Source organism: Lepisosteus oculatus, chromosome 26 (assembly GCF_040954835.1).
Source record: "Lepisosteus oculatus isolate fLepOcu1 chromosome 26, fLepOcu1.hap2, whole genome shotgun sequence".
Taxonomy (NCBI): domain Eukaryota; kingdom Metazoa; phylum Chordata; class Actinopteri; order Semionotiformes; family Lepisosteidae; genus Lepisosteus; species Lepisosteus oculatus.
In genome coordinates this window covers 3,568,115-3,590,824 of record NC_090721.1, presented here as the reverse complement: position 1 = coordinate 3,590,824, position 22,710 = coordinate 3,568,115, and the positions used below count along the sequence as shown (strand labels likewise).

Sequence of the window (22,710 nt, the reverse complement as noted above, 5' to 3'; positions counted from 1 at the left end):
GTTTACGTGAAAGTGGGCTCTTTAACATCATTTTGCTGCTTTTAATTGGGCAGAAACCCAAAAAAGGATTAACTTCAAAGGTATACCAGTCTTGCAGTTTTTTAAACCTAAGAAGCCTGTTCTTTGCCTCTCATGTTCAAAGCACTTTTTGTGGAAGGAAGACTCTACCACTCAACCACTTCTTGGCTTCATATACTGTATTATATGTCAGGACATCGGATTTGATGAAGGTGCTCTGACAGACCATTGCTGAACCGAAGCAACACACTGCATACTGAACAGACCACATACAGCACTAAAACCAAATCAGACTCTAAACTATGCCTATTACAACAGCACTCTGACAGTTTTTAATGTGCAGAATGTTCTTTTTACTGTAGTACACTCAAATCACAATAAGGGAAACTAGATGATTCTTTTAGAAGCACTGCATTTCTTCAGTCTCCAGCCTGAACAGGCTGTCAGCTGCTTAATTTCAAAAACTAGTCAGGCTTGAGATTCAAACCTGTGCTGATTTAATATTATTTGTCTATGAGACACATTAGGATTATGACAGTAGGTCTGCTAAGTGAGCACTCTAAGGTTTATGGTCTTATTTATAATATTAAACATCTATAAATCTGACTGACAAACTGCCTACAGTGAGGGGGAGAGCTGAGGTTGTCCCATTGATATTCAAATCACATGGTAAGAAAAAACAAGCATAGATTTTTTTTTAAACGTACTCCTCCCAGTAATGAACATAACCCCACTGTCATCCAATCCTGACATCTTGAAGGTAACTACTAATTAAGCTGTCTGTTAGCTCAGTGAGAAAGACAGAACTCCTCCACTAGTTTACTAGGTTGTAAGGGAATACGTGTATAAATTGTACCTCAGCTTTTGAGCAAAGTACATTTGGCTCTTTTCACTGCTTCTGTAAACAGGTTCATTTGTAGCTCCCCTAATAACTGGCAGGCAGTGTACACCTCTCTATTTTTATTAACAAATGTCTTGCTTTCAGCTAATCACTGACTAGAAAGTACATGAGCAAAACAATTCATCAACATGTGCCTTAAACTACAGAAAAACCCAGATTTCCTGACAGTTCAAACCTGGCAAATACAGTGCAATTCGTACATAATAAGGAAAGTTGTGCCCATCCTCCAAAAAGGGTCAAATAAAGGAGGTGAACTTCCAGCACTCTGAGAATCTCTACAGGACATGCCTGCTTTTAAACATTCAGCTTGTGACTTCTAAAAGTCTCTTTTACTATTATCCGTTCACTGCTAAGGTTCCTTAAAAGTAAAGCACAATAAAACTTTAACAACCTTCCCAAAACTACTCGTTGTTGACCAGCGACCCAAAAAATGCCTGCTGAAGAAGAGAAAGACTTTTGTTCCAAGAAACTTGGGCAGGGTGTGAACTCAAAGAATAGAAAGGGCCTCAACATTTCTGAATTACCTCCACTTAGCCCGAGGACAGGAACACAAAGCAGTGTGCCGAGGTAAGAGGCCTGCCTGAACAGGCCAACCCAGCTACAAAGCACACTTATAGAACAGCCACCTTTTTGGAAAGCAACATCCCAGACTCGGTACACCAACATAACCGCAGGGATTGCAGCCCATGTTTCGGTCTTTCTGCATTTCATTCAACTCCATATCAGTCAGTCAATCCTGAAGCACCACCATTGATGACCCATTTTACATTTGCAAGAAACCCCCAGTCGCAATCCTCAGATCTCACCTTGAGCTGTGAGCTCACTCTTGAATTTCAGCTTTAGTTTAGGACAAACACACTTCCCCTCAGCGACAGACAGCAAAGAGCTAATCTTAAAAGGGAAGGTTTGGGGGTCTTTAGAAGCAATGAAAACAGCTAAACCCAGCTGAAGTACTCTCAATTAATAATAGTCCCATCAGGAAGACAGTATTGGCTACCAATGAATGTATCTACATGTAGTTCCCCCCAGCTACCTCTTTATTTATCCATTGATGTATCACATACTGTTGTTGTGACTTCATGAACTTCATGCGAATTTATGTGACTTTTATGTTTCGTTTGTGTATTTTGTACTTTTATAGAAGAAGCCCAAGAAATGTCCACAGGAGTGGACAATAACATATCTATCTAAACTACACCTGATAGTCGGCTGGTGTTCACCACATCACTGAAATGAAAGTACAGGCAAGTGACTTCACTTGTTATTTCACAGGCAGAGAAGTCAAGAGAAGCAGTTTAAGACCTGCAGTGGCCACAAGCTTCAAACGTCAGGTAAAACCAAACCCCAGATCTATTTAAGGGTTACCATTTATATACTAACGTGTCCCCTCCTGTCTCGTACACATCTTCACATACAGTAAACCCTTGGTTTAACAGACTGATAGAAGGGGGAGGGCGTGTCCATTATTGCAAAATGTCCGGTAAATAACAAATTATGTTTTTTCGCCCAACAAACACGCTATTCTATAAGAAAAATAGATTAACTATATTGATGCATTCTGGATCTTTCAACCTATTTTTAACAACAACAATCAACAGGGTCAATTAAAATTGCTCATATGCATTTGATAAATATACAAACTCTATTTCATAAGTTGTAAATATACTGTATGAAATTCAGTAAACCATACAAACACAAACGCCACCTATTATAAACAACCTGAGGTATTCCCAATAGGTCACCATTGATACTCCTGAATTATAAACCTATGCAGAATTTATTTATATTCTTTAGATTGCTTGTGCATATCCCCATTGTTGCGGGGAATGCCCGATATTTGTAATTTTATAAACAGATTTTGCCCAGTAAATCTGAGGTCGGGTAAAGCAAAGTCTGTTAAGCTGAGAATTTACTGTAAAAAGCTACATTCTGCAAGCTCACAATGCCATGTGAACTACTGTTAGTTTTGCCTGGGATTTGTCTTCACCTTTAGACAGACTCTATTTGGCCTCAAAAGTGTGTCTTCTGAAATAACAGTGAACTGCTGAAGAGGGTTAAAATGTAGTTTCCCATTAACCAGGACAAGTGTTTACTACAGTAGGTGTCAAACGTTTACAGTTTTTGTGGAAAACAGAAAAAAACATCCGATATCCCAAGGATTTCATTTGGAATGCTGGCAAACTGAACTCCTCCACCAAAACATATATATAAAAAAGTATTTCTCAATAACAATCCCCTTCTTTTTCCAGACTTCCTTGCTAGAAGTAATGTTTTGGGCTTTCCCTTCCAATGAGGCCCTGTTTTAATCCTCAAACTACTACAGGCTGCCTTGCGAGTGCAGAAGATTATAGCGTCTGGTTTTCTGCTTAGGGCCTTCCTTACACCTGGCAAGCAGAGGGAGAAGCAGAACTTGGAGAGCCTCTATCATGTCACCCTCTCTTAATGACAATAAAGACATTTCAGAGACGAGCTGCTGGGCTCCTCACACAGCTTTTCCCTTCCAAGGAGGAGAAGAGACAAGCCGTTAATTAAAAGCTGCTTGTGGGATCTTCAGTTCTGTGGTATTCAAATTAGCTACCAGCATTTTTCAGGTTAGCTCTCCTGGCAAAGTCTGACAAAAATCACATTCTGGAGGAAAATGATACTTGAATGAAATAACATTACTTCTGGCCATTCACTTAATTTGCACATGTATCTGTATGCATGGAAATAAAAAAGCACATTTTAAGGGGTAATAACTTGAGAGATTCCCCCCCACTCTGCTGCTCAATAAAAGCAGCAAGCAGGTTTTTTAAAAAAGCACAGAGCTGTCATTTTAAAATTATTCTGCTTCCATCTATCTAAAACCATTTTGAGAACTGCACATACCTAATAAATGAACAGTTTTGTGCATTTTCAAAATAAAAAAACAGGTTTAAAACTTACAGATTCGGTGAACTGACAGGGAAGGGCCTAGTTAATTTATGCAAACTGTTACAAGCTGTAGTAATTGTATTCAAACATAAGTGTAAAGTTAATTGCATTGTTTGGCAACACAAACTTTTTTGTAGCCCTTGAAGTTCATAGGTATAAAGAATTAGCATCCGTGAAAGAGAATTTAAAAAACCTAATATGCTTTTAAACACCCATCTTTTTATTTACTAAACATTGTCGGCAACAAAATCTCGGGACGATACCATACTCAAGGTGAAAGCCATACAACACAAATTGTCTCCGTGTTAGCATATTTCCCTGAAGTAATTTTGTTATCACACACAATGTCAAAGCATGTCACAAATACCAAAACAACCGTCAGTCTGGGATCACGACAAGGAGTTCAGTTTACAAATACTGTAACCAGCTCTCGCTCGGCGCAGGAATGAAGTTGGAAGTCCTCTCTATCCAAACGCCTCTTAATTTCAAGATCGTTATCAGGTTCATCAGCACTTCAGCAAGACTGTAATGATTTTGTAGAGCCTTATTGTTTTAATGTTTCTTTGTTCCGCATTTCCCTATCCGCAGCCCCGCGGGAATAATATTTTTTTAGAAAAGAAAGGGTTTAAAGTGTCACAAAATACTAGAAGATTTTTGTGGGTATCACTTAGGCAGCAAGCTACAGAACCTTGAGGTTCATGTTAACAGAAGCGCTCCACATTTTTTGGGAAAGAAAAACGGCAGCCTATCTCCACTGCCCTTTGTAGGCGACAGTCACCTGCTGGGGTTCACACGGACGGACACATATTATTACATATAGCTAACCCCCTTTCAGTGCTGTGCCGAGACTGTAGAACATTGAAAAGCAGAGGGACAACAAAGTAAACCTTATTTTCTATATTCTCAAATCTGCTTATCCTTGGCTATTAAACACTTGGGCCCATTCGGTACAGCTGACCGAATGATGCTTCTGGGAAAATAGTTTATTGTCTGCATTGTAAACATAATATATGTGTATATATAAACAGCCCAGATGTATGGCGATGCATAGCCCAGGGCAATACTATTAAATCATCACGGTTTCAGGGCTGACCAGTCCGGGACGGCTGTCTGTAGGTTTTCGAGATCTCTTTAAAGAAACAGCACCCAAGTGACTGGGATTTAAACATTGATCTAAAAAAAAAAGACGATCACCAGCTTGAGCCAAGTTGGGAAAAAATAAAACCTTCAGACACGCCGGACCTTCCGGACTGGACCGCCCCGGGCGAGGTTTTTAAGAGAAGGGGGAATAAAGGTGAAAGTGAAGTTTTTTTTTTTCTCTCCCAGTGCCACCTCCATACCCACCTGCATAAGCTTTCCTTCAGCGGAAGCTCTTACGCTGGCGCCGGCGAACACTCCTTCCAGAGTGATGGGCTTGCCCGCCGGCTCCTGTTTCAGCAGTGTCACCTTAATGACAGCTTTGGGTGCCGATCGCTCCGACTCCACCGCCGCCGCCAGCTCCAGACCCGTCTGCCCGAGCACCACCTGTAGGGCCGCCATTAGCAGCCACGGCCAGAGCCCGGGCAGTTGCCGCCGACTTACGGTCATTGCCCCGGCTGCAGCGGCGGGCGCCGGCCGCGCATCGTGTGCTGGAAAGCGGTCAGCCTACTCCAGTTACTCCACCAGCAAAAAGACCCCCTCCCCTCCTTCTTCTCCCCCCCCACCCCCCTCAAAAACTGTGCTGCAACCTGTGGAAGTCAATCTGCAGACACGGTATCCAAACTCCTCTTGCACGTGGGTTGCTTTAAAATCCTTGAATCGAGAACCCGATTTCCTATGGTTTGGTCGTCGAACTGGAACCCGGGTTCAAAGTTCTTTTCTCCGGCAGACAATTTCTAAAAAAGGCACGGAAACCGGTCATTGTGGTACGTGCAATTACAGATAGGAAAACTGTCACTTAGAAAACACACTTCTGTTTTTGCTCGCCCGAGTGCAAACCGAGCGTGCATTTGAACACGCCTGCTTTATTGAATGGTGTGGCGGAAAATACCGTTTTGCTTCAACACGACACTTGGTAAATGTCTACTCGAAAACATTTTTAGCTAACCGGCGTAACAAAGAAGAGGCCGAACACTGTTTGCGTAAACAAGGCGAAGCGCTGAAGTAAATATTGGGAACACACAGTCCTGTCTTTCCATTCCTCAATGCACTCAAGATTAAAAGAATTCCTGGTTGATGGAAACGTATTCCTGGTGCAAACGTTAATATGTCAGATTCCTTCTGGTTTTGGTTCACTTGATCTTTAGTGTAGTAAATCCAGAGACTTTCGTTTTCCTAAAGAAGACGCGGTTTGGTGTACTCCATAGATTTAGAGTAGCTGTTCTCCCAGCTACAGTTAAAAACTTGCGAAACTTTGTAGCACTTCACACAAATATTAACCCCCTCATGTGGACTCGGGCACAGCACACGTGTTGTATAAATTATTTTAGCATAACAAAAAATCCGTTTAATCCACGGTGTTTAGTGTAACAGAAAAGGTAAATTGAAAATGCGGTAGCTCGGTATGTTATCATATGAAGCATAAGTGGTCTGGAAAAAAAAACTTCCACATGGATATCCTTGAACCGAAACTCAGTTATCCTCGATGTTTAATCCTCCAGTTATAAAACGTGACTAGCGAGGTCTACTTATTTAAACCACGGGAATGGTGAAGCGTGAAACTCGTATTGGCAAAAAAAAGTTTGTCAATCTTCTCAAGAAAGTGAAAAAAAAACTACAAAACTTGTTATTTTAATTTTTCATTCCATTACTTCGGGAGCATTCCAATATGAAAACGAGCAGAATGAAAATAACTGGCGATCAGAAATCGCGAGAGGAAATATCATTTTTTAAAAAGTTGCGTGTAAAATGCACGCACAAACTTTCACTTATAATCCAGAAGGGTTGTAAATCACATGTAGGCTTTGAAATAGCTCCGTCAGACGGTTAAAATACTCTTATTTTTATTTTTGCACTTCAAACATGTTCGGTAAGTCACTTCCACACCGAATTCTTCCTCGGGTTTCCAGAGATGTTAAATGAACCAATTTCTGACACGAAATTCTTTCCTGCTGGGATAAAACTCTGCCGAAAATCCGATAGGTATCAATGTGTTTGTAGAAAGAAGCTACAAAGTTGCGTAGAATATCAACAGAAACATAGCAGACGACTTCAGAAGGAGTCCGGTACAATAATTGTCACGGAAAAACAAAGTTGGAAAAAGATTACCGCGGTCATTCCAACGTCTCGTCCTCAGTTCCCTGTTCCCTCCCCTGGGATCTCATTCACTGTCTACCTGCTGACTGACTGTCACCGAGGGTGGAGCAGCCAGGAGAAACGCAAGCCGAAGGGAACACCAGGCTCCCTCTACTGGGGAAGCTGGAAAACTGCACCAGCAGGGCACTTTCCAGCTTCTCCGGGGGGCAGAGAAGGAATTTGCAACCGGATTACCACTATTCAGCTAACAGCTTTTCCTAGAAACAAAGAAAGCTTATAGCACTCGAAAAACAAACCTTTCTCTAGGGCTCGTATTAGAAAAAAAATCTAAACCTTCTGTTTTTTTTCAATTAGGGAAAGTGTTGAATGTTTAAAATCTGTACAACAAATCACCCCCCCCCCCTTCCCTCGAGAGCTGTTTTGTGCAGTTTTGTTCCACTTCATGGAAGGGCATTGCAAACTGAGAGCAGGAGGCATGCCCTTTACACTAAGAGTTGTGGGAGCAGGATCAAGGAACCCCACCATGTTGGTGAAGCTGAAAACCTGGCTTCTTTCAAGGAGCCTCAGACATTGTAACCACAAGCACCCAAACAGGGACTACATCACCAAAATGGCCAACAAAAGTCATTGATGACTTTTCTTATGTTAATATGTTAATGCATTTCTCAAAAGGGAGCCCTGGTAGCTCAGACAGCAAGAGTGTCTTGCTCCTGACCAGAAGGTCCCGGGTTCAATCCCAGGTAGGGGCAGGTGAAGTAGATTGCTCTAATTCCTTCCAGATGGCTCCCAGGTCCACTCAGCCTGCTTTCCAAATGAGCACTGGGGGTTAATCCTTCTGGGGGTAACAGGCCAGCCAGAGAGTGATGCTGACCTCATCACCTCCACCTCCAGGGTCAGATGGTTGAGACAAATGGTGGCCCTTGGCCCCCCCCCTTTCCCCATGGGCCTTTATGGCCTGGAACCTACCTACCATATCTCAAAAGACAGTTCATAATCATATGTAGCAATAGTGTTTCAGCCAAGTCCTTAGTTAATTTATATAGACCTCTTCTATATCAACCTGTAAACTGAGAGATTTGGATTTCATGATACTGTTAGTCCTGAAAGGGCTAAAAGACTATAGTCAAGTGTTCCACTGCAATTATTAAGAAAAGACTCATCAGAACTTTCTTCTTCCCTAGCATCAATGGCAAAGGGAACTGAAGACATTTTGTACTGTGTTAGAAAATATTTAAAAATGTTTTAAATACTTTGGCAGTACAATCGTACACTTGGAAGAACTGACCATGAGGAGTAGTACTGTATCTCTCAAGGGCAGACCAAGGGGATTCAAATGTAGGGTTTAATTATATAAACCATCCCCTCAGAAGCTACCTCCTATCCATGCCAGCAATCTTAATATGTTGATTAAAATCAAGAGAGACCTTGGATGTTTGGAGTAAAGAATTGTTTTTCCTTCTTTTCTAATAAGAGAATGTTAGGTTAGAGAACGAGCGTATGCAGTCTGCATTTTCTAGCTTAACTACCAAGATTACGTCTACACCAAGTCTCATCAGCAAAAACAATGGAGCTCAAAAGCACATTGAGGTAAGGCTGGGAAACGTCTGAGGAATAAACAACTCAGCCTCAATACTAAAATACTATATAATAGCAACGTCAAATCTGTGCTTTTGTACAGCACAGAGTGCTGGTGTGTCATCAAGTCTGACATGAAAAAGCCACAGTCCTTCCACAATCATTGCCTGAGGAGAACACGCTACTGTACATCTTCTGGCCAAACAAAATCACAGAGAGTGAGTACCATCTACTATGACTATGAGAGGATTATATGGTTTAAAAACATTTCTTAGTAGTATTCTCTGGAATACTGGGTTTACTAACAACATGTCAGATCTACAGTTGTGAAATGGCAATAAAAACACTTTCCAGATTTTGTTTCTTTAACTCTGCACTGTGGAATCTGCAATATAAACACCTGAGTGCAGCCTAAACACAACCCTTTCTCAGATGTATTTGTATACATGAAAAAAAAAAACATTTAAAAAAGTTAAACAGGACTGGGACCACTCTACAAAACTAGAGGACTACCACCAAGAAATGGCTAAAACGATTTCCACATGAAAATGTATTCTGAAATATTCTAACCTGACACTATTAAAGATAAAATTCTTATTTGACAAATTTTTCCAAAGATGCCTTTATTACAGTTGTACTGGAGAAAATGTAGTACGGTATTGGTATTGCGAGAAAGAAGATTAAATACTACTAAATAAATGCAAACAAACTATCATTTATAAAGTGGGAAATTCATAAATTCTCTAATAATTCTCTCTAATTATGCTATTTCACAAATCACAGAAATGTGTATTTATGTTAGATGTAATCAAAAGGTTCATTTTTAACAAATTAAGAATAAGCTAAAGCATACCTCAGGTTAATAATTTAAAGCAAATACTTTAAGAACAGAAAACGCAGATTTGAGAAAAATTTGAGAAAAATAAAATTATTTTAAATTCAATAAAAATCAACACCACCATTTGGAATTAATAAAAGAAGATGAAACTTCCTTTGTACAAAATATGGATGTGTATTAACATACATTATAGGTAATATATGGTAAATACCATAATAAATTAGAAAAAAATATGCAGTTGTGTTTTTAATTTTTTCCCCCAATGCTTTCTCAACAAACGTATAAACTACAAAGTTTACATACATATAGAACCTCAACATATTTATTTTCTGGATAAATTAGTGCTCTAAACTTACAGATTGTAGTAAATAAAAGTATTAATAAAACCAGCAGCATTACCTACTGTAGCTATATAACCTAACCTATTAGTTTAGTCTTAGTTTTCTTAGCAAGAAAAGATCAAAATAGTATACTTTACACACTCCACAGACATGGAGTTAACAGCACTTGAATGCTATGAATTTTACGAGATGACAATAATTAAATCTGCTCATCAACCTGTACAGCTATATTATATTAGCATCCCAGTGACTCCATTTATTACTGAGTGAAAGCAACCTCCTTTTTAGTGCTTTAATAGAGTAATAATAAAATTTCAAAAAACCTTCAATATTCTTTGTTGACAAATCCTAGAAGGATTCTTCTTTGAACAATCACAGATGGAAAAATCCCTCTGGGTCCAGATCCACAGAGCCTTGTGTATAGAGTGAAAATGGCAGGAAGCAGGATAATGGGGTAATTAGAACTCCATGCCTTATACCCTCTGCTCCAAAGGAAGGTCATCTGATTCTGGACAAGGCTTCTACTTGCAGGCTGCATCCACAAGATGATTAATATCTGAATGAAATAATAGATATCACATCAATGCATCAATATGTGAACCTGAGCTTCAGTATGACATCATTATTTAAGATACACTGTATTGCTTGATTAAAAAGAGTCAATGTCAGGAATTACTTTGATATTCCATCAGTTGTCCAAAGTATTTTTGTTCTTTCTAGTGGTAGTGTTATGATAACACAGATTAGAATTTACCCGGGAAAGATTATAGAATTATACAAAAACCATCTAAACCAATGTATCAAATGTGAAACGATGCCCATGTATCAAAAACAAATCTGAGCCTATCAAAGGTTCGAATCCAGGATCTAGGATCTGGTTATACAGTAATACTATTGTAACATGAACTTTCTACAATTTAATGGAAAACCTATTACATTTTTCAAATGTGTTGTACTCATGGATGTGCTGTATGGTATTTATAGGATAAACAGTAAACAGGTTATTTACAAAGATGCTGGCTCATCTACTTATAAATTGCCCTGGAGTGCTTCACTATATTAAGATTAAAAATGTGCACATATTATAATACAATAACATATGTAATAACTTGGTATTGTGCTTATTGCTTAACATGCAGAAAAAACATTAAAACATGAATACTACGGTATTTGTGTGATGCCAACTCAAGCACATTATCAATTCGGTAGGTAGTATTTTGTTTTTTTTAATTTGGAAATCAAGGATAATGAAGATGAGTGGGCAAATACTGTATTTCTGTCTATCACAGACCTGTTTAAGAACTTCATGTCGCCCCATAAAAGCAGAAATGCAAGAGAAAGTGGCCAACTTCTCTCTTCTCCAGCAGTAGTTCACAATTATTAATTCATGGCCGTGAAACCTATAGGTACAGTATGTACAGTATGTGAAAATAAGCCTGGTGTAAAGAAGGGGAAAATTAAGTTTTAAGTCCACACCCTCCTTATAGTTTCTGTAATAAAAGTATTTGAAGCTATGGAAAACAACAGTATATAAACTGAAGCATTTGTTTTCAAGTGTTTATCTCATCTAAATTGTTGATGAGCATTGTAAGAGCGCACAGAATAATATCTGAAGCCTTTGGCAAGGTCTTGACTCGGCAGTTGTTTAACTATTACCAGGAGACCTATTCCTTTTAATCATCCCAGTCTGGGTAGTGGCAGGAGCAGAGGTCTTCTCTGTGTTGGTGTCTACCCAGGGTTTGGAGTCTGACAAGATCTCTGATTCTTTTTCATGGTAACCAGAAAGATTTTCTACATTGTTCAGAACCTGAAACAGATTCAGAATATTTCCACCATTTGTATCCTAAAAGCCATTTTCACATGTGGACAACTGGAAACAAGTAGAGATTGTTTCATAAAGCTAATTAATAGTATACAGTTAACAAAAGCACCTAAATGACATCCACAATGTTAACCAGTATTACACATTGAGAAAATAACTAGTCTGTTATTGCTTTTGGGTCTTTACATATAAAAACTGCTTAATCCATTTAAAAAAAATAGTGCACACTAGTTGTAACACCAACTGAAAAGCTGCACCAGGGAAACACACAAAGAAAAAAGGCCAAATAATTGGGTTTTACCTTCCTTGAGGAATCCATCCGTGTCACTCCAGATAACTGAGGAGAAGGAAGAACATGGCCCTGACTGTTCTGTGAGCTATTATCCAGAAAAGTGTCTGGCAAGCCTATTTTTGACACATCAATAGGTTGCATAGAATAGGTTAAACTGCAATCAGGGTTTTGGCCACTAGGGGGCCTCTGGTTGCTCTCCATATGTAAAGGGAACATGTTGGAGTCGACAGGGGTAAGAGAGCTCAGCTGGGCTGAGCCAGAGAAACTGGAACTGGGAGGCTGCTTCTCTGCTGAGGGTGGCACCACCTGTGAGTTTTTCTCTGGGGTCTCCACTTTGACGATACGGAGCTTGGGGGAGTCTTGAAGCTCATTCACCATCTGAAAGACTGTGTCTAGGTTAACGTCGGGTTTCTTTGTTTCTTTTGTGGAGCTGCTTGGCCACTGTGGATTGCCAGGGTGCAGGAATTCAACTGGATAGGGTGGCTGCATTAGAAGGTGGAAAGATATAGTAAAACAAATAAAGAAAAAACAGAACTTTTTTCAGGTCTGGTGAGCTGTCACGAATGATTATGTTTTAATTTGTAAATGAAAAAGGGGGTGTCTGTTTGATACCCCCTACCAGTTTGGACTGCTCTTGTATAAGCAAAATGCTAATTTTATTTTTATTGTTTTTTTTACTCATCTTAAGAATAGTGCACTGTATACTTTAATTAAATATAGTACAGACCAGCAGAATGAGAATTACTGGAATTAGAAGGCTCTATTTTCTAGCATTGTAAAATGGCCAGAACTACCTGATAATCACATTCCCATGATTCATAGCAACTGCTTGCTCTCAAAAGTCGCCTTATGCCTGGAAGGAGTTCCTTGTAAGTCACAGACAAGCTACATACTGTATTTAGACAAATTAAAATATGCACTTATAGTATTTCAATAGTGTTGATGTAAAAAAATAGCCAGTTTCATAAATAGAAGGCAGTATTTGAACAGGGGGCTAGGTGCTTCTCTGAAAAATGGCCTGCCTGAGGCCCTCCCTAGCAACCAGACCTTTCTGTTGTTCACGAGTAACCTTACCCTACTCTCAGTAAATACAGTAGCAATCGAGTAACTCTGTGCATTTCCCTGTAGATGTGTTTGGAGTTCTAATTTCCTCTGCATAATGTTAGCAAACCTTTTGTTGCCTTTCCCTTTGACAAATGAGAATTTGCTAGGGTTTTTATGTGCTGACACTTCTGAATATTCCCTTCCGCACACAGGCTATTCACAAAACCTTTCTTTTAGCTGAGTAATAGCTGACAAGGCACGTCTTGTAATTATGGTGGTACATCACTGATTTGATGGTTCTGCTCATTTTTTAAACTTACGTTCATTCAGTGCTTTTCAAGAAAGGAATCAAAATGTAAAGTCAACACCTGTTGAAACCGAGATGACTCAACAACCTGCTAGTACGTTATGACAAGCTCTTATCTTAAAATCTGTAAATGTTACCCACCTGATAGTAGTTGTAATTGGAGAATGAAGGTGGGGTGTGTAGGGGATGTCCTGTCAGAGAAGGATCCATGGAGCCAGGAGTACAGTACTGATAGACTGATACAAAAAGAACACAAATAATCATTTCCACATTTCTATATTTCCACCCCTTGGGATCTGATTTATTCAGGATATTAAATCTCTCTCTCTGTTTACATACTGTATATTATTTAAAGTTGAACTTAGGAGCAGAAGACACTGAAACAAGGAGCAGACAGCTGGACTCTGAAGGGACAGATTAGCATGAGCATGTGAATACTGTAGTTAGGCCCAGCCAGGTATGAGCCCTTCACCTTATTACTTCAGTTTATTCTGGGCTGAATGCAAACTGACCTCAATGAACAGCACAGGAGGCTATTACTGAGCTTTGGTCCTGAAGGTGTGACGAAAGGACTTACTTGGAGGGTAAAAGCCAGCACGGTACTGCATGCGCGGAGGGATGTAATCGCTGTATTTCTGTCCCGGGCCTCCCAGGCCCTGCTGGACGTGCACAGTGGTGGGGCTGGACTGCACAGGGTGAGCCAGCTCGCCGTGGAAGCGTGGCATGACCGAGATGGAGATCCCCTTGTCCGAGAACGGGAATGAGGGGGCATCGCCCTGCCCCATGAGGAGCCCAAAGGAGCTGGGCCAGCCTCGCTTTGGGTGGGGGGTCCTCTCATAACCCCTTGGGTGACAATGGTAGGGGGAGGAGTTATCTCTGTGGAGCCCGTGATGCACCTGGGCAACAGTCGCCAAGCCTGTGGTGGTCAATCACAGTGTGTTACAGGCAGGACATCCACAGCTGGAAAACCAACCTACTGCAGCGAGAAAAACCTGGACAAACCCCAAGACATTGTTTCTTCACAAGCTCTACGAATGTCACACAAAACAGCTCAACACATTCCTGCTGAGGATTTCAGGAATGCAGCCCTTTCAAAGCTTGCTAACCAACAGAAAGATGTACTTTGACAAACCACGCTTTGCCCCAAAATAATAAAAGTGCAACCACATTCAAGGTGAATGGTATTGAACATATAATATAAATGCTTTATGTCTGACAGAGATATATTAACAAAAATGTTTAATTTTGCTCCGCTATGTAACTTCAATTCATTTTGGTACCTTTTTAAAGCTATATAAATGGCAATTACTTGATAATCTTCTAATGTCTTTTTGAATGCTTACAAAATTAATCATGTTTAAAAATAAGACAAAAGCAGAAAGAACAATAACGCAAAAGTTGTTGATTTCGGAGACATAAACATAAAAATGGGAAAGGTAAAGAGAGAATGAGTAGGATACACCTCATTTTAAGAGTGACATTCACGTTTAACACGCACGGGCTATAACAACAGCGGATTCCTTACCGTCTGTCTGTATATCTACTTTATTTATGGGGTCGCACGGTTTAGTACAGAGCCTTCGGAAGCGATTAGGAGGTCGGCTGGTGATTTCCAGCCCGGCTTCTAGCTTGGCCTTGTTGGCGCTGGTCAGCCTCTTCAAGTTAACCAGCAGCTCCGGGCGATCCCTCTGAAAATGGGGGTTGTGGAAATGGTGCAAGGCCCCCCCCGCCACGACGAGGTCGCCCGAGACCAGGTCCCGAAAGCTGCCGGGGGACAGGACCGCCTTCTTGAACCCGTAGAGGTTGAGCTGGCGGATGAAGCTGGTGAAGTTGGTGGTCTTGAACACGGTGGCCTCCCCGCCGAGCCGCAGGGGCGACAGCATCTCGGCCTCGAACAGCTGCTGGTCGATGACGACGCCCTCGCCCCGGGGGTCCCAGCGGATGGAGCGGCTCCGGGGGCTGTTCACGATGCGCCAGAGTTTGGCGGGGAAGTTGTTGGGATTGACCGGGACGGAGAGGGGCGCCTCCTGCAGGTCGCCGTAATCGGCAGCTGCGATCGGAGACACCCAAGACAGGCGGCTTGCATTAACGCGCAATACGATTCGTTAACCAACACTACAGAAAGTTGTTCAGGTGGGGAGCTGCGTCAGCATGCGTAGGCTGCAAAGGAACAAGTAATAGGTTTATTCCATGCTGAAAAAAAGAAGAAAGAGAACACAACGTTTCGGCCGTGGAGCCTTCTTCACACCTGAAGAAGGCTCCACGGCCTTCTTAATGGAATGGAATAAACCTATTACTTGTTCCACTACAGAAAGTAACCTTTTCTCTCTCTTTTTTTTTCTCTCTCCATAGAGCCAGCTGAAGTGTCATTTTTAAAGCTAGGATAGCGCGCCTAACAGCTCAAGATCTACACAGAGCAACAGCGCCGTGGGAATCAATACACACCGTGACGGTTTTGAACACTTGAGCGGCGCGATGCTACAAGATGTGATGTAGGCGTTACGAGAATTACCTGGGTGAACGGTTTTTCTCATGTTTATTTGTTTTATGGTTGTTCAGGCGGGGGATCGCTTTTCGGAACCGTTGGGGATTCCTCCCGAACCGTTGGCGCACGTTCGCCGGGAACGCGTTTTAAATTCCACACGGGCCGGGTTCCCTCGAGCCCGGGGGGCGGCGGCGAGTCGCGTGTGCCGGTGGCTGAACGCCCGCGCGTCACGCCAGCGATAACAGTGATGATCGATCATATCTTCCTTCTCGTTGCCGTAATGAAACGCTGCTGTCTAACACGACAGGGAAATGGATTGAAAGCACGAACCACCTCGTTTAAAAAAGAGAGGGTTAATGCTTTCACAATTTACTATGTATTTTTATTCACAGCCCTTTTTTAGGTCTTGTCTGGTACTGGGACTCAGATTTCAAAACCTTAACGGGTCTCCAGGGAAAAGCTGGTGTTGGGTGGCGTTGGTGGCTCAGAAAGTGGAACTCCGTCCGTCTAGACCAGACCTTCAAAACCTGTGTAGCGACTGGAAATGGGGACTCCTACTGCAGTAGGAGGTGTCTTCCTTCCAATGGGATTGTTGAACCAGTGTCCGGAGTGCTTGGTCATTCAAGGCTGCACGAGTTTGGGCCAACAAACAAATCTAGTTTTCTTTGCTAACAGGTTTTCACTGTTGTACTGGTTACGTTCAGTACACTTCCCAGCACACAAACCTCTTATCAAACTCCATGTGAATACCCTAAATCCCGATAGCCCAGGTTTTTAGAAAGCAGTGTTGTTAGATTTTCACAGTGTATCTGCTTTCCTGCCTACTACTTACCAGACTTAAAAAAAAAGTTAATGAAAATCGTGTAAATCTCTCGTAAGGCATCCAAATACTCACTCAAATGAGGAGTGAGGAGGTTTTGGTCAGAATTTTAACATCGATATAAACATTAATTTATAATACTTTTAAATATTGGGCAATTGAGTAAGTATTAATTATACATGTAGAACTGTCAATGGTCATTACCTATCAATAACAGACTTTCAGAGGATACAATAAGACTCTATAATTCTTTGATCAGTAAGAATTCCTTGGGGAAAATGTGACAGCTACGCTAAGCTGTGCTGCAGATGGAATTGATTGTCAGAAGATGGGGAAGACTAGAATTAATATAATCAAGGTTTTCATGTTTTAGGCATGATCTCCTATTTTGGACTGTCATCTACTGTGGGGGCACTCTAGACCAGACCGCCTCCCAGTGTGCTGGGAACCGCGAGAGAGGGGGTCACGTTATATCATCCGACGCATCTTTATGACGTCGTTTGAAAGGGACGGAAGTGGCAAATTGCTGTAGCTTCTCGAGATTAAAACGAGTGTTTTGTTAAAATCGATTTCGGGAAGATTTAAGGCTCTTTAAAATGGCATTAGAGACGGTACCCAAGGACCTTCGACACTTGCGAGCTTGCCTTTTGTGTTCCCTTGTGAAGGTACGATGTGGTATTTGTAACAACATAATTTCTGTCGTAGCATCTCGATTTAAAAAACTCTTTGTTGTTTTTTTATGTGTTGGATTCCCATTGTTTCTTACTTTTGCACATACGCTAAAAACTGCTTTAAGTTGTTTGTTCTGATTATCGTTTTGTAATTCCGTAATTTGTAGTTAAACGGTTGTAATGTAGTTCGTTTGTTTTAAAAATTAGGTTTGTATATTAGAAACAAACAGGTCAATCTAAACCTTTTAAAAGTGTCACACTGAGTCTAAATCAGTGTTTTTGTCTGGGCTGTTTAATAGTACCATGTCTATCTTGTAACTATGCGGTGCGTCCTCTGCTATTTGTATTTCTGCTTAGACCATTGATCAGTTCGAGTATGATGGCTGCGATAACTGTGAAGCCTACCTACAGATGAAGGGAAACAGAGAGATGGTTTATGACTGTACCAGCTCTTCATTTGACGGGTGAGTGTCGTCATTCTTCTGTACAGGTTCCTCACGGTTTAGGGACTGATTTGCAGTGTGGCCATTTCACCTACAGGGCAAGCAAACGTCCAAGCTGGGGGGAGAGATGCACTTCTGTGTTTGCTCTTCAGGAAAAACAGCAGTGAAAAGTGCAAAATCAGCAAAGTGTTCTGCAGGGTGTTCTAATGTACTGGGGTCTTGGTTTATGTTATTCGGAATGTTAGGCTTTACATTTCATGGCAATGAGTACCTTGGGCACTAGGGGGCACACATTGCAAATGCAAAATATTGTTTAAAGACAGCTACAGATCATGAGGATTTTGAATCTATATGCGTATATATACACCTTTTTAAAACCATGCACAATTCTCCATTTGTGCGGAGATGATATTTTGCATCTTTAAGTAAAGCATTATCAAATAGCCTAGAGGCTACCTACTTTGAGGTTCCTATAGAGGAGTGGCATCCACAAAAAGCACTGGTTAGTTTCTACCATGGTGCCATTGAGAGCATGTTGATGGGAGGTATTACAGTGTGGTTCGGCGTTGCTACCCAGAAGGACAAACGCAATGTAGGCCAGAGAGCATTAAGACTCGAAGGAACACGTTTCTGAACAGTTTCTTTCCAAGGACAGTGCGCCTGATTGCCAAGGACATACAGAACGGCATAACATATAGGAGGCCCATATCTACCCCAGCTCCGTAGGCATGATGTCTTTTATCATGTGTAACTTAGGAGCCATTCTTCTTATGTGAAGTTCTTGCACAATAGTGAGAACAGGTTGTGTATAGTCTTTTTACAGTTTGTGTATATAGTCTGTGTTTACCCTTTTGTTTTTATGTTTTCTGACTGAGAGAAACTGTGTAAGATTTCCTATGCACTTTTTGTGCAAATGGCAGTAAAGGTACTTGAACTTGAGACAGGCCTGTGAGTGGGTAAGTACTCGTACATGGGAATGTAGGCTTAGCAATTCCAAAATAAACAGCTGATGTTTGCTTCTGTCAGAAGCATAGTGATTATTTCCTTAGTTTTCTCTCTGTGACACAGAAGTTCTTTTAGGGTCAAATATCAAATGCTGCTTGTGCCCTTAATTCTTTTGCGAATCGAGAATGTGCCATTTCTGCTTTTCAGGGTCATAGCAATGATGAGTCCAGAAGACAGCTGGGTGGCAAAGTGGCAAAGAATAAGTAAGTGTGCTCTTTGTTGATCAATTTTGCATCTGCAGTGTGGTAAACGGCCTTATAAGGGACTGTGTAGAGTACTAGGTAGGGTTCTGGGCTCAGGTGGAAACAGGGTACATTGCTGTTGTTCCGTTGAGTAAAGTATTTTACCCCAGGTACTTCAGTACAGTCAGCTGTACAAATGGGAACCAGTATTGATGGGTGTAAGCCTGCAATGGATCAGCAACTATTACTGGAAAGAGGTCTATAATTTCATTCTAAGTACTTCTACAAAAGCGGGGATTATCTTGTGCCCAATGAGCCTCTGGTCTCAATAATTACTTTTTTTCTACGTATTCAGCTTCTTGTTGTAGTAGATGAATTCGGCAATATAATAAAAGTAGCATGAAACATTTGCACTTATCCACTGACGAAATGTGTTTTGTTGCAGGTAACTTTAAGCCAGGTGTCTATGCAGTGACAGTGACAGGACGATTACCCCCAGGTATTCCTATTTGTGTGATTCATTTGGTTCCTATTTGCGCATTTGTGTTCTGGAGAGCAATTTGAAATGATGTATAAATGTACACAAGTAGCTGTCTGATCTGTGACAAAATACACTCTTCCTGAAACAAGCAAATTAACTCATAAAACATGAGCTTGTGATCTGTAGTGTAGACTCAACCAATGTTGATTGTCATGCATGCTGTATAATATTCTCAATATTCATTATTCTTAATGAAAACAAGCAGAAAAAATAGTGGCAATCTGCACTTAACCAAATGGACAGCAGTGAAGTTTTTTTCTTTCTCTGTTTGCTCAGTTGGTGAGTAGACTTTCATGTCAATGTCACATTCTATGACATCTTTTAGTTCTTGATAGGAAGACCCAGTATATTCCTCTCTGAATTGAATTGAAATAAATTCCATTTATAGATTGAAACATCACTTTTCAATGCAATTTGTAGACGACAATGAAGTTATTTAATAATTGAGAGATCCTAAATAAAGCTGTTTAATATTGTATTGATAAATCTATGAACCTTTTAGCACTTTCACTGAAGAGCAGGTTTTTTTTTGAGTCCAATATATCTTGTATTAACAGACTATCATATTTATGAATGGACATCTTAAGATGTTAACATTACCTGTGCTCAGCTTTTGATAAACTTTTTTTCATTTTAGGCATTGTGAGAGAGCTGAAAAGCAGAGGAGTTATTTACAAATCCAGAGACACTGCTGTCAAGACATAACAAATGTTATTTTTATAAGTTACATGGATGGTTCAACTAAATACGAAATGTCATTTCATGTCAAAGCAGTAAACTATGGCTTTTCATTTCTTAAGGACTGTTGTTTTCATTCAGCTTGTGTATATGCTATGTGATGGCAAATGCTAAGTGCAAATTATTATTTTTTAAGTGGATCAAAGACTTAATAAGCAAAAGATGTGTGGTATTTGTAGCTTTATTTTGCGGTCAATGGACAAAGGATGAGAAGCATTCTATAAATTGGAATTCAATGAATGAACCAGTGTTCTGGCTCTAATGGATGTAGATTTTGTGTTAAGTCACCTAGTTTATTTTTCCTGTATTTTAATGAGCTCGGTATACTCAGCAGTCCTCTGTGTTGTGAAGGAATTTAAAAGTTTGCAAACAGAGTAACAAACACCAGGGTTGCGAATATAAACAGGAGTTTTTTTTTCTTATTGTTCCTCACACTCTCATGTATAATAAAGCATAACTCTTTTATGCCAGCTGTCTTTAATTTATTGTACACGTCTTTTGTTTTATACTGTGCACTCTTACCGTTTGCATTGACTTCCTATTACCATAAAGTGGCAGCAGAGAGCTGCTCAGATTGAAGTACTAATCGGGGGCTATTCATTAACCTGGCTGTTCAGACCTTTGTCATCTGACTCTTCTGATATTAGAAGCTTCTAATGACACAACGATCCATCTCCCCAAGAAATGTGGAAATTTCAAGGTTGGGTAGAGCATGTTGGACGGTGGCCAACTGACAAAATGATAAATAAAGCAGCCTAGGTGGCACAGGAGTTTATGTAGTTTTTTTAAGGCCAATTTGTTACCAGCTTATGTTGTCAAACATCCATTCATTTTCTAACCACTTCCAATTGAGGGCTGGGGGGAGACAGACTCAAATACAAACTTAGACCAGGGCCAATTTTACCAGAAACCAATTAACGTACCAGTATATCTTCGGACTGAGGAAAGCCACATGAATGCAGGGAGAACATACAAGCTCCGCACAGATAACATGCCCGGTCCAGAAATGAACCCTGTGCCCCAGTGCCCAGTGAGGCAGCAGTACTAACCCCTGCGCCACTATGCCCTCTGTTGTCAAACATCTCTAAAATCATTTGGTGAAACTTCCGAATAAGAGTGTCACAGCAAGGCAATGCTGTGCTAAATGCAAATGGTATTTATTTGATTGCCATACGTTAAACCTTCATCAACAGTGCCAGCAAAAGCAGTCTTAAGTTTCCATTGGCTTAAGCCCAAGGCTGATACACGGGAATCTCTGTGGCATCCAGGCACTGGTTTCTCTGACCTTTGTAACACTAACATACACAAAACGATTAGTGCATTGAAACAACTTGATTGTAAATTCAATACTCAGTTTCCATGCAAGAAACACAAAACAGTATTGAAATGCAGCTTGAATTGTGGAAAAAAGTTACCCACCCCCCAAAAAAACACCTGTTGGTTCAATAGCAGCCATTCAGTAAAAGCAAAAATGGTCAAACAAGGGCGGTGTTTTTTTGTCTGCATAATTTGCTGTTGAATCAAGCCAGTATCTTCCCCTACTGGGAAAACACTTGTGACAAAAGTTCAGGCAGCTTTCGTTCTTCCTAGACTGGATAAAAGTGGAAGTCAACACCAGATGTTGGGCAGATGCGTTAGTGTTCTTAAGTGTACGTTTTCACATGACCAGCATCTCCTTGTACCTGTATGCTATATCGCCGTGGTTTTACCAGCAATTTCTGGGTCCTCATTGTCCTGCACAAAAGTGGAGCAGGTAACACTGCAGATGACACCTGGGGGATTACTGCAGCTTCAGCCCTGCTTTTCAACAGCCTTCAAGTTAGCTTTACTGAACTCCAAAAGCCTGCAGCTGTCAAACAAATGTGATACTAAAATGAAACTAGTGTCACCTCATTGTTGATAGAAAAGCAATTTCTTTCTCTTAAGTACAAAGTAGATAAGAGCTCAGTTCACAAACCAATTTACTAAGAGGCTTTTGAACTTGTGTGGGTTCTGTGCTTTTTTTGCAGCACAAAGGGTCACTTTTCATTAATGTCTTTGGTGTCTACATAAATTAAAGGTTCATGCATGTTAGGGACCTCTTTACTGTTAACTTAAATGACAAGGAACAAATATTTCCCATTGCTACTGCACATGTGATTGATGGTCCCTAGGATATGTGGTTATGCTGGTTATTGTCGAGAAAACACAACTTCACGTTGCTGCAGCAAGAGACAGGACAACCAGGACCTGACGAGCTCCTTTTACAGGACGTGACTGGCCCCGTTTCTGACTGGCCTTGCCGTCTTTAATTCTGAGGGAGAGTGCAAGTCACTGAAGTATTGCCAGGAAATTGCATAAAGCAGGTGTCTTCATGCTGCAGTGGCTGTGTAGAAATACTGTACCGAGCCATGTGGCACTACAGGCAGCTGTTGCTGTGCTTGGGTCTATTTAGGTGGCAGTCTAACAAAGGGTGGCCTGATATAAACCAACAGAGATCCAAGGTAACGAACTGTTTTCTCACTTACAAGACACTAGAGCATCGTCACATGATAGGCCCC

The 22,710-nt window shown here is 40.8% G+C and overlaps 3 protein-coding genes across 4 annotated transcripts in view; 1 reads left to right on the top strand and 2 right to left on the bottom strand.

Annotated features, from left to right (window-relative positions):
* Nucleotides 1-7,140, bottom strand: part of LOC102688937 (E3 ubiquitin-protein ligase RNF43) — a 97,734-nt gene extending 90,594 nt beyond the window's left edge. The window contains exon 1 of the mRNA XM_006640990.3: nt 5,177-7,140. Within this exon, the coding sequence (XP_006641053.2) occupies nt 5,177-5,419 (243 nt within the window). The 5' untranslated portion in view covers nt 5,420-7,140. The remainder of the gene's footprint in view (nt 1-5,176) is intronic.
* A 2,645-nt stretch (nt 7,141-9,785) lies between these two features.
* On the bottom strand, nt 9,786-15,943 carry hsf5 (heat shock transcription factor family member 5). Of its 2 annotated transcripts, XM_069184242.1 has the most exons (7): nt 15,798-15,942; nt 14,811-15,335; nt 13,863-14,201; nt 13,427-13,521; nt 11,944-12,417; nt 11,477-11,627; nt 10,252-10,376 (listed from the first exon to the last, which is right to left on the bottom strand). In XM_069184242.1, the coding sequence occupies exons 1-7, from the start codon at nt 15,817-15,819 to the stop codon at nt 10,342-10,344; spliced, it is 1,641 nt and encodes a 546-aa protein (XP_069040343.1). In that variant the 5' UTR covers nt 15,820-15,942; the 3' UTR covers nt 10,252-10,341. The 2 variants fall into 2 exon arrangements, with proteins under 2 accessions (XP_069040342.1, XP_069040343.1); XM_069184241.1 differs by lacking the exon at nt 11,477-11,627 and having other exon boundaries at nt 9,786-10,376; nt 15,798-15,943.
* Nucleotides 15,944-17,088: 1,145 nt separating this feature from the next.
* Nucleotides 17,089-20,640, top strand: supt4h1 (SPT4 homolog, DSIF elongation factor subunit). Its single transcript, XM_006640835.3, has 5 exons — nt 17,089-17,255; nt 17,619-17,725; nt 18,857-18,912; nt 19,337-19,390; nt 20,070-20,640. The coding sequence occupies exons 1-5, from the start codon at nt 17,187-17,189 to the stop codon at nt 20,135-20,137; spliced, it is 354 nt and encodes a 117-aa protein (XP_006640898.1). The 5' UTR covers nt 17,089-17,186; the 3' UTR covers nt 20,138-20,640.
* The last annotated feature ends 2,070 nt before the right edge of the window (nt 20,641-22,710 follow it).

What these genes read in the sequence shown, in the direction of transcription:
- hsf5 (XM_069184241.1), bottom strand. Translation starts at nt 15,819, where the DNA reads ATGAGAAAAACCGTTCACCCAG. An exon ending in AGTAGATATACAGACAGACG is followed by an intron (nt 14,202 to 14,810) that starts GTAAGGAATCCG and finishes TGACCACCACAG; the next exon opens with GCTTGGCGACTGTTGCCCAG. An exon ending in CCAATTACAACTACTATCAG is followed by an intron (nt 12,418 to 13,426) that starts GTGGGTAACATT and finishes CTTCTAATGCAG; the next exon opens with CCACCCTATCCAGTTGAATT.
- supt4h1 (XM_006640835.3), top strand. Translation starts at nt 17,187, where the DNA reads ATGGCATTAGAGACGGTACCCAAGGACCTTCGACACTTGCGAGCTTGC. An exon ending in GGCAAAGTGGCAAAGAATAA is followed by an intron (nt 18,913 to 19,336) that starts GTAAGTGTGCTC and finishes GTTTTGTTGCAG; the next exon opens with GTAACTTTAAGCCAGGTGTC. An exon ending in GACAGGACGATTACCCCCAG is followed by an intron (nt 19,391 to 20,069) that starts GTATTCCTATTT and finishes TTTTCATTTTAG; the next exon opens with GCATTGTGAGAGAGCTGAAA.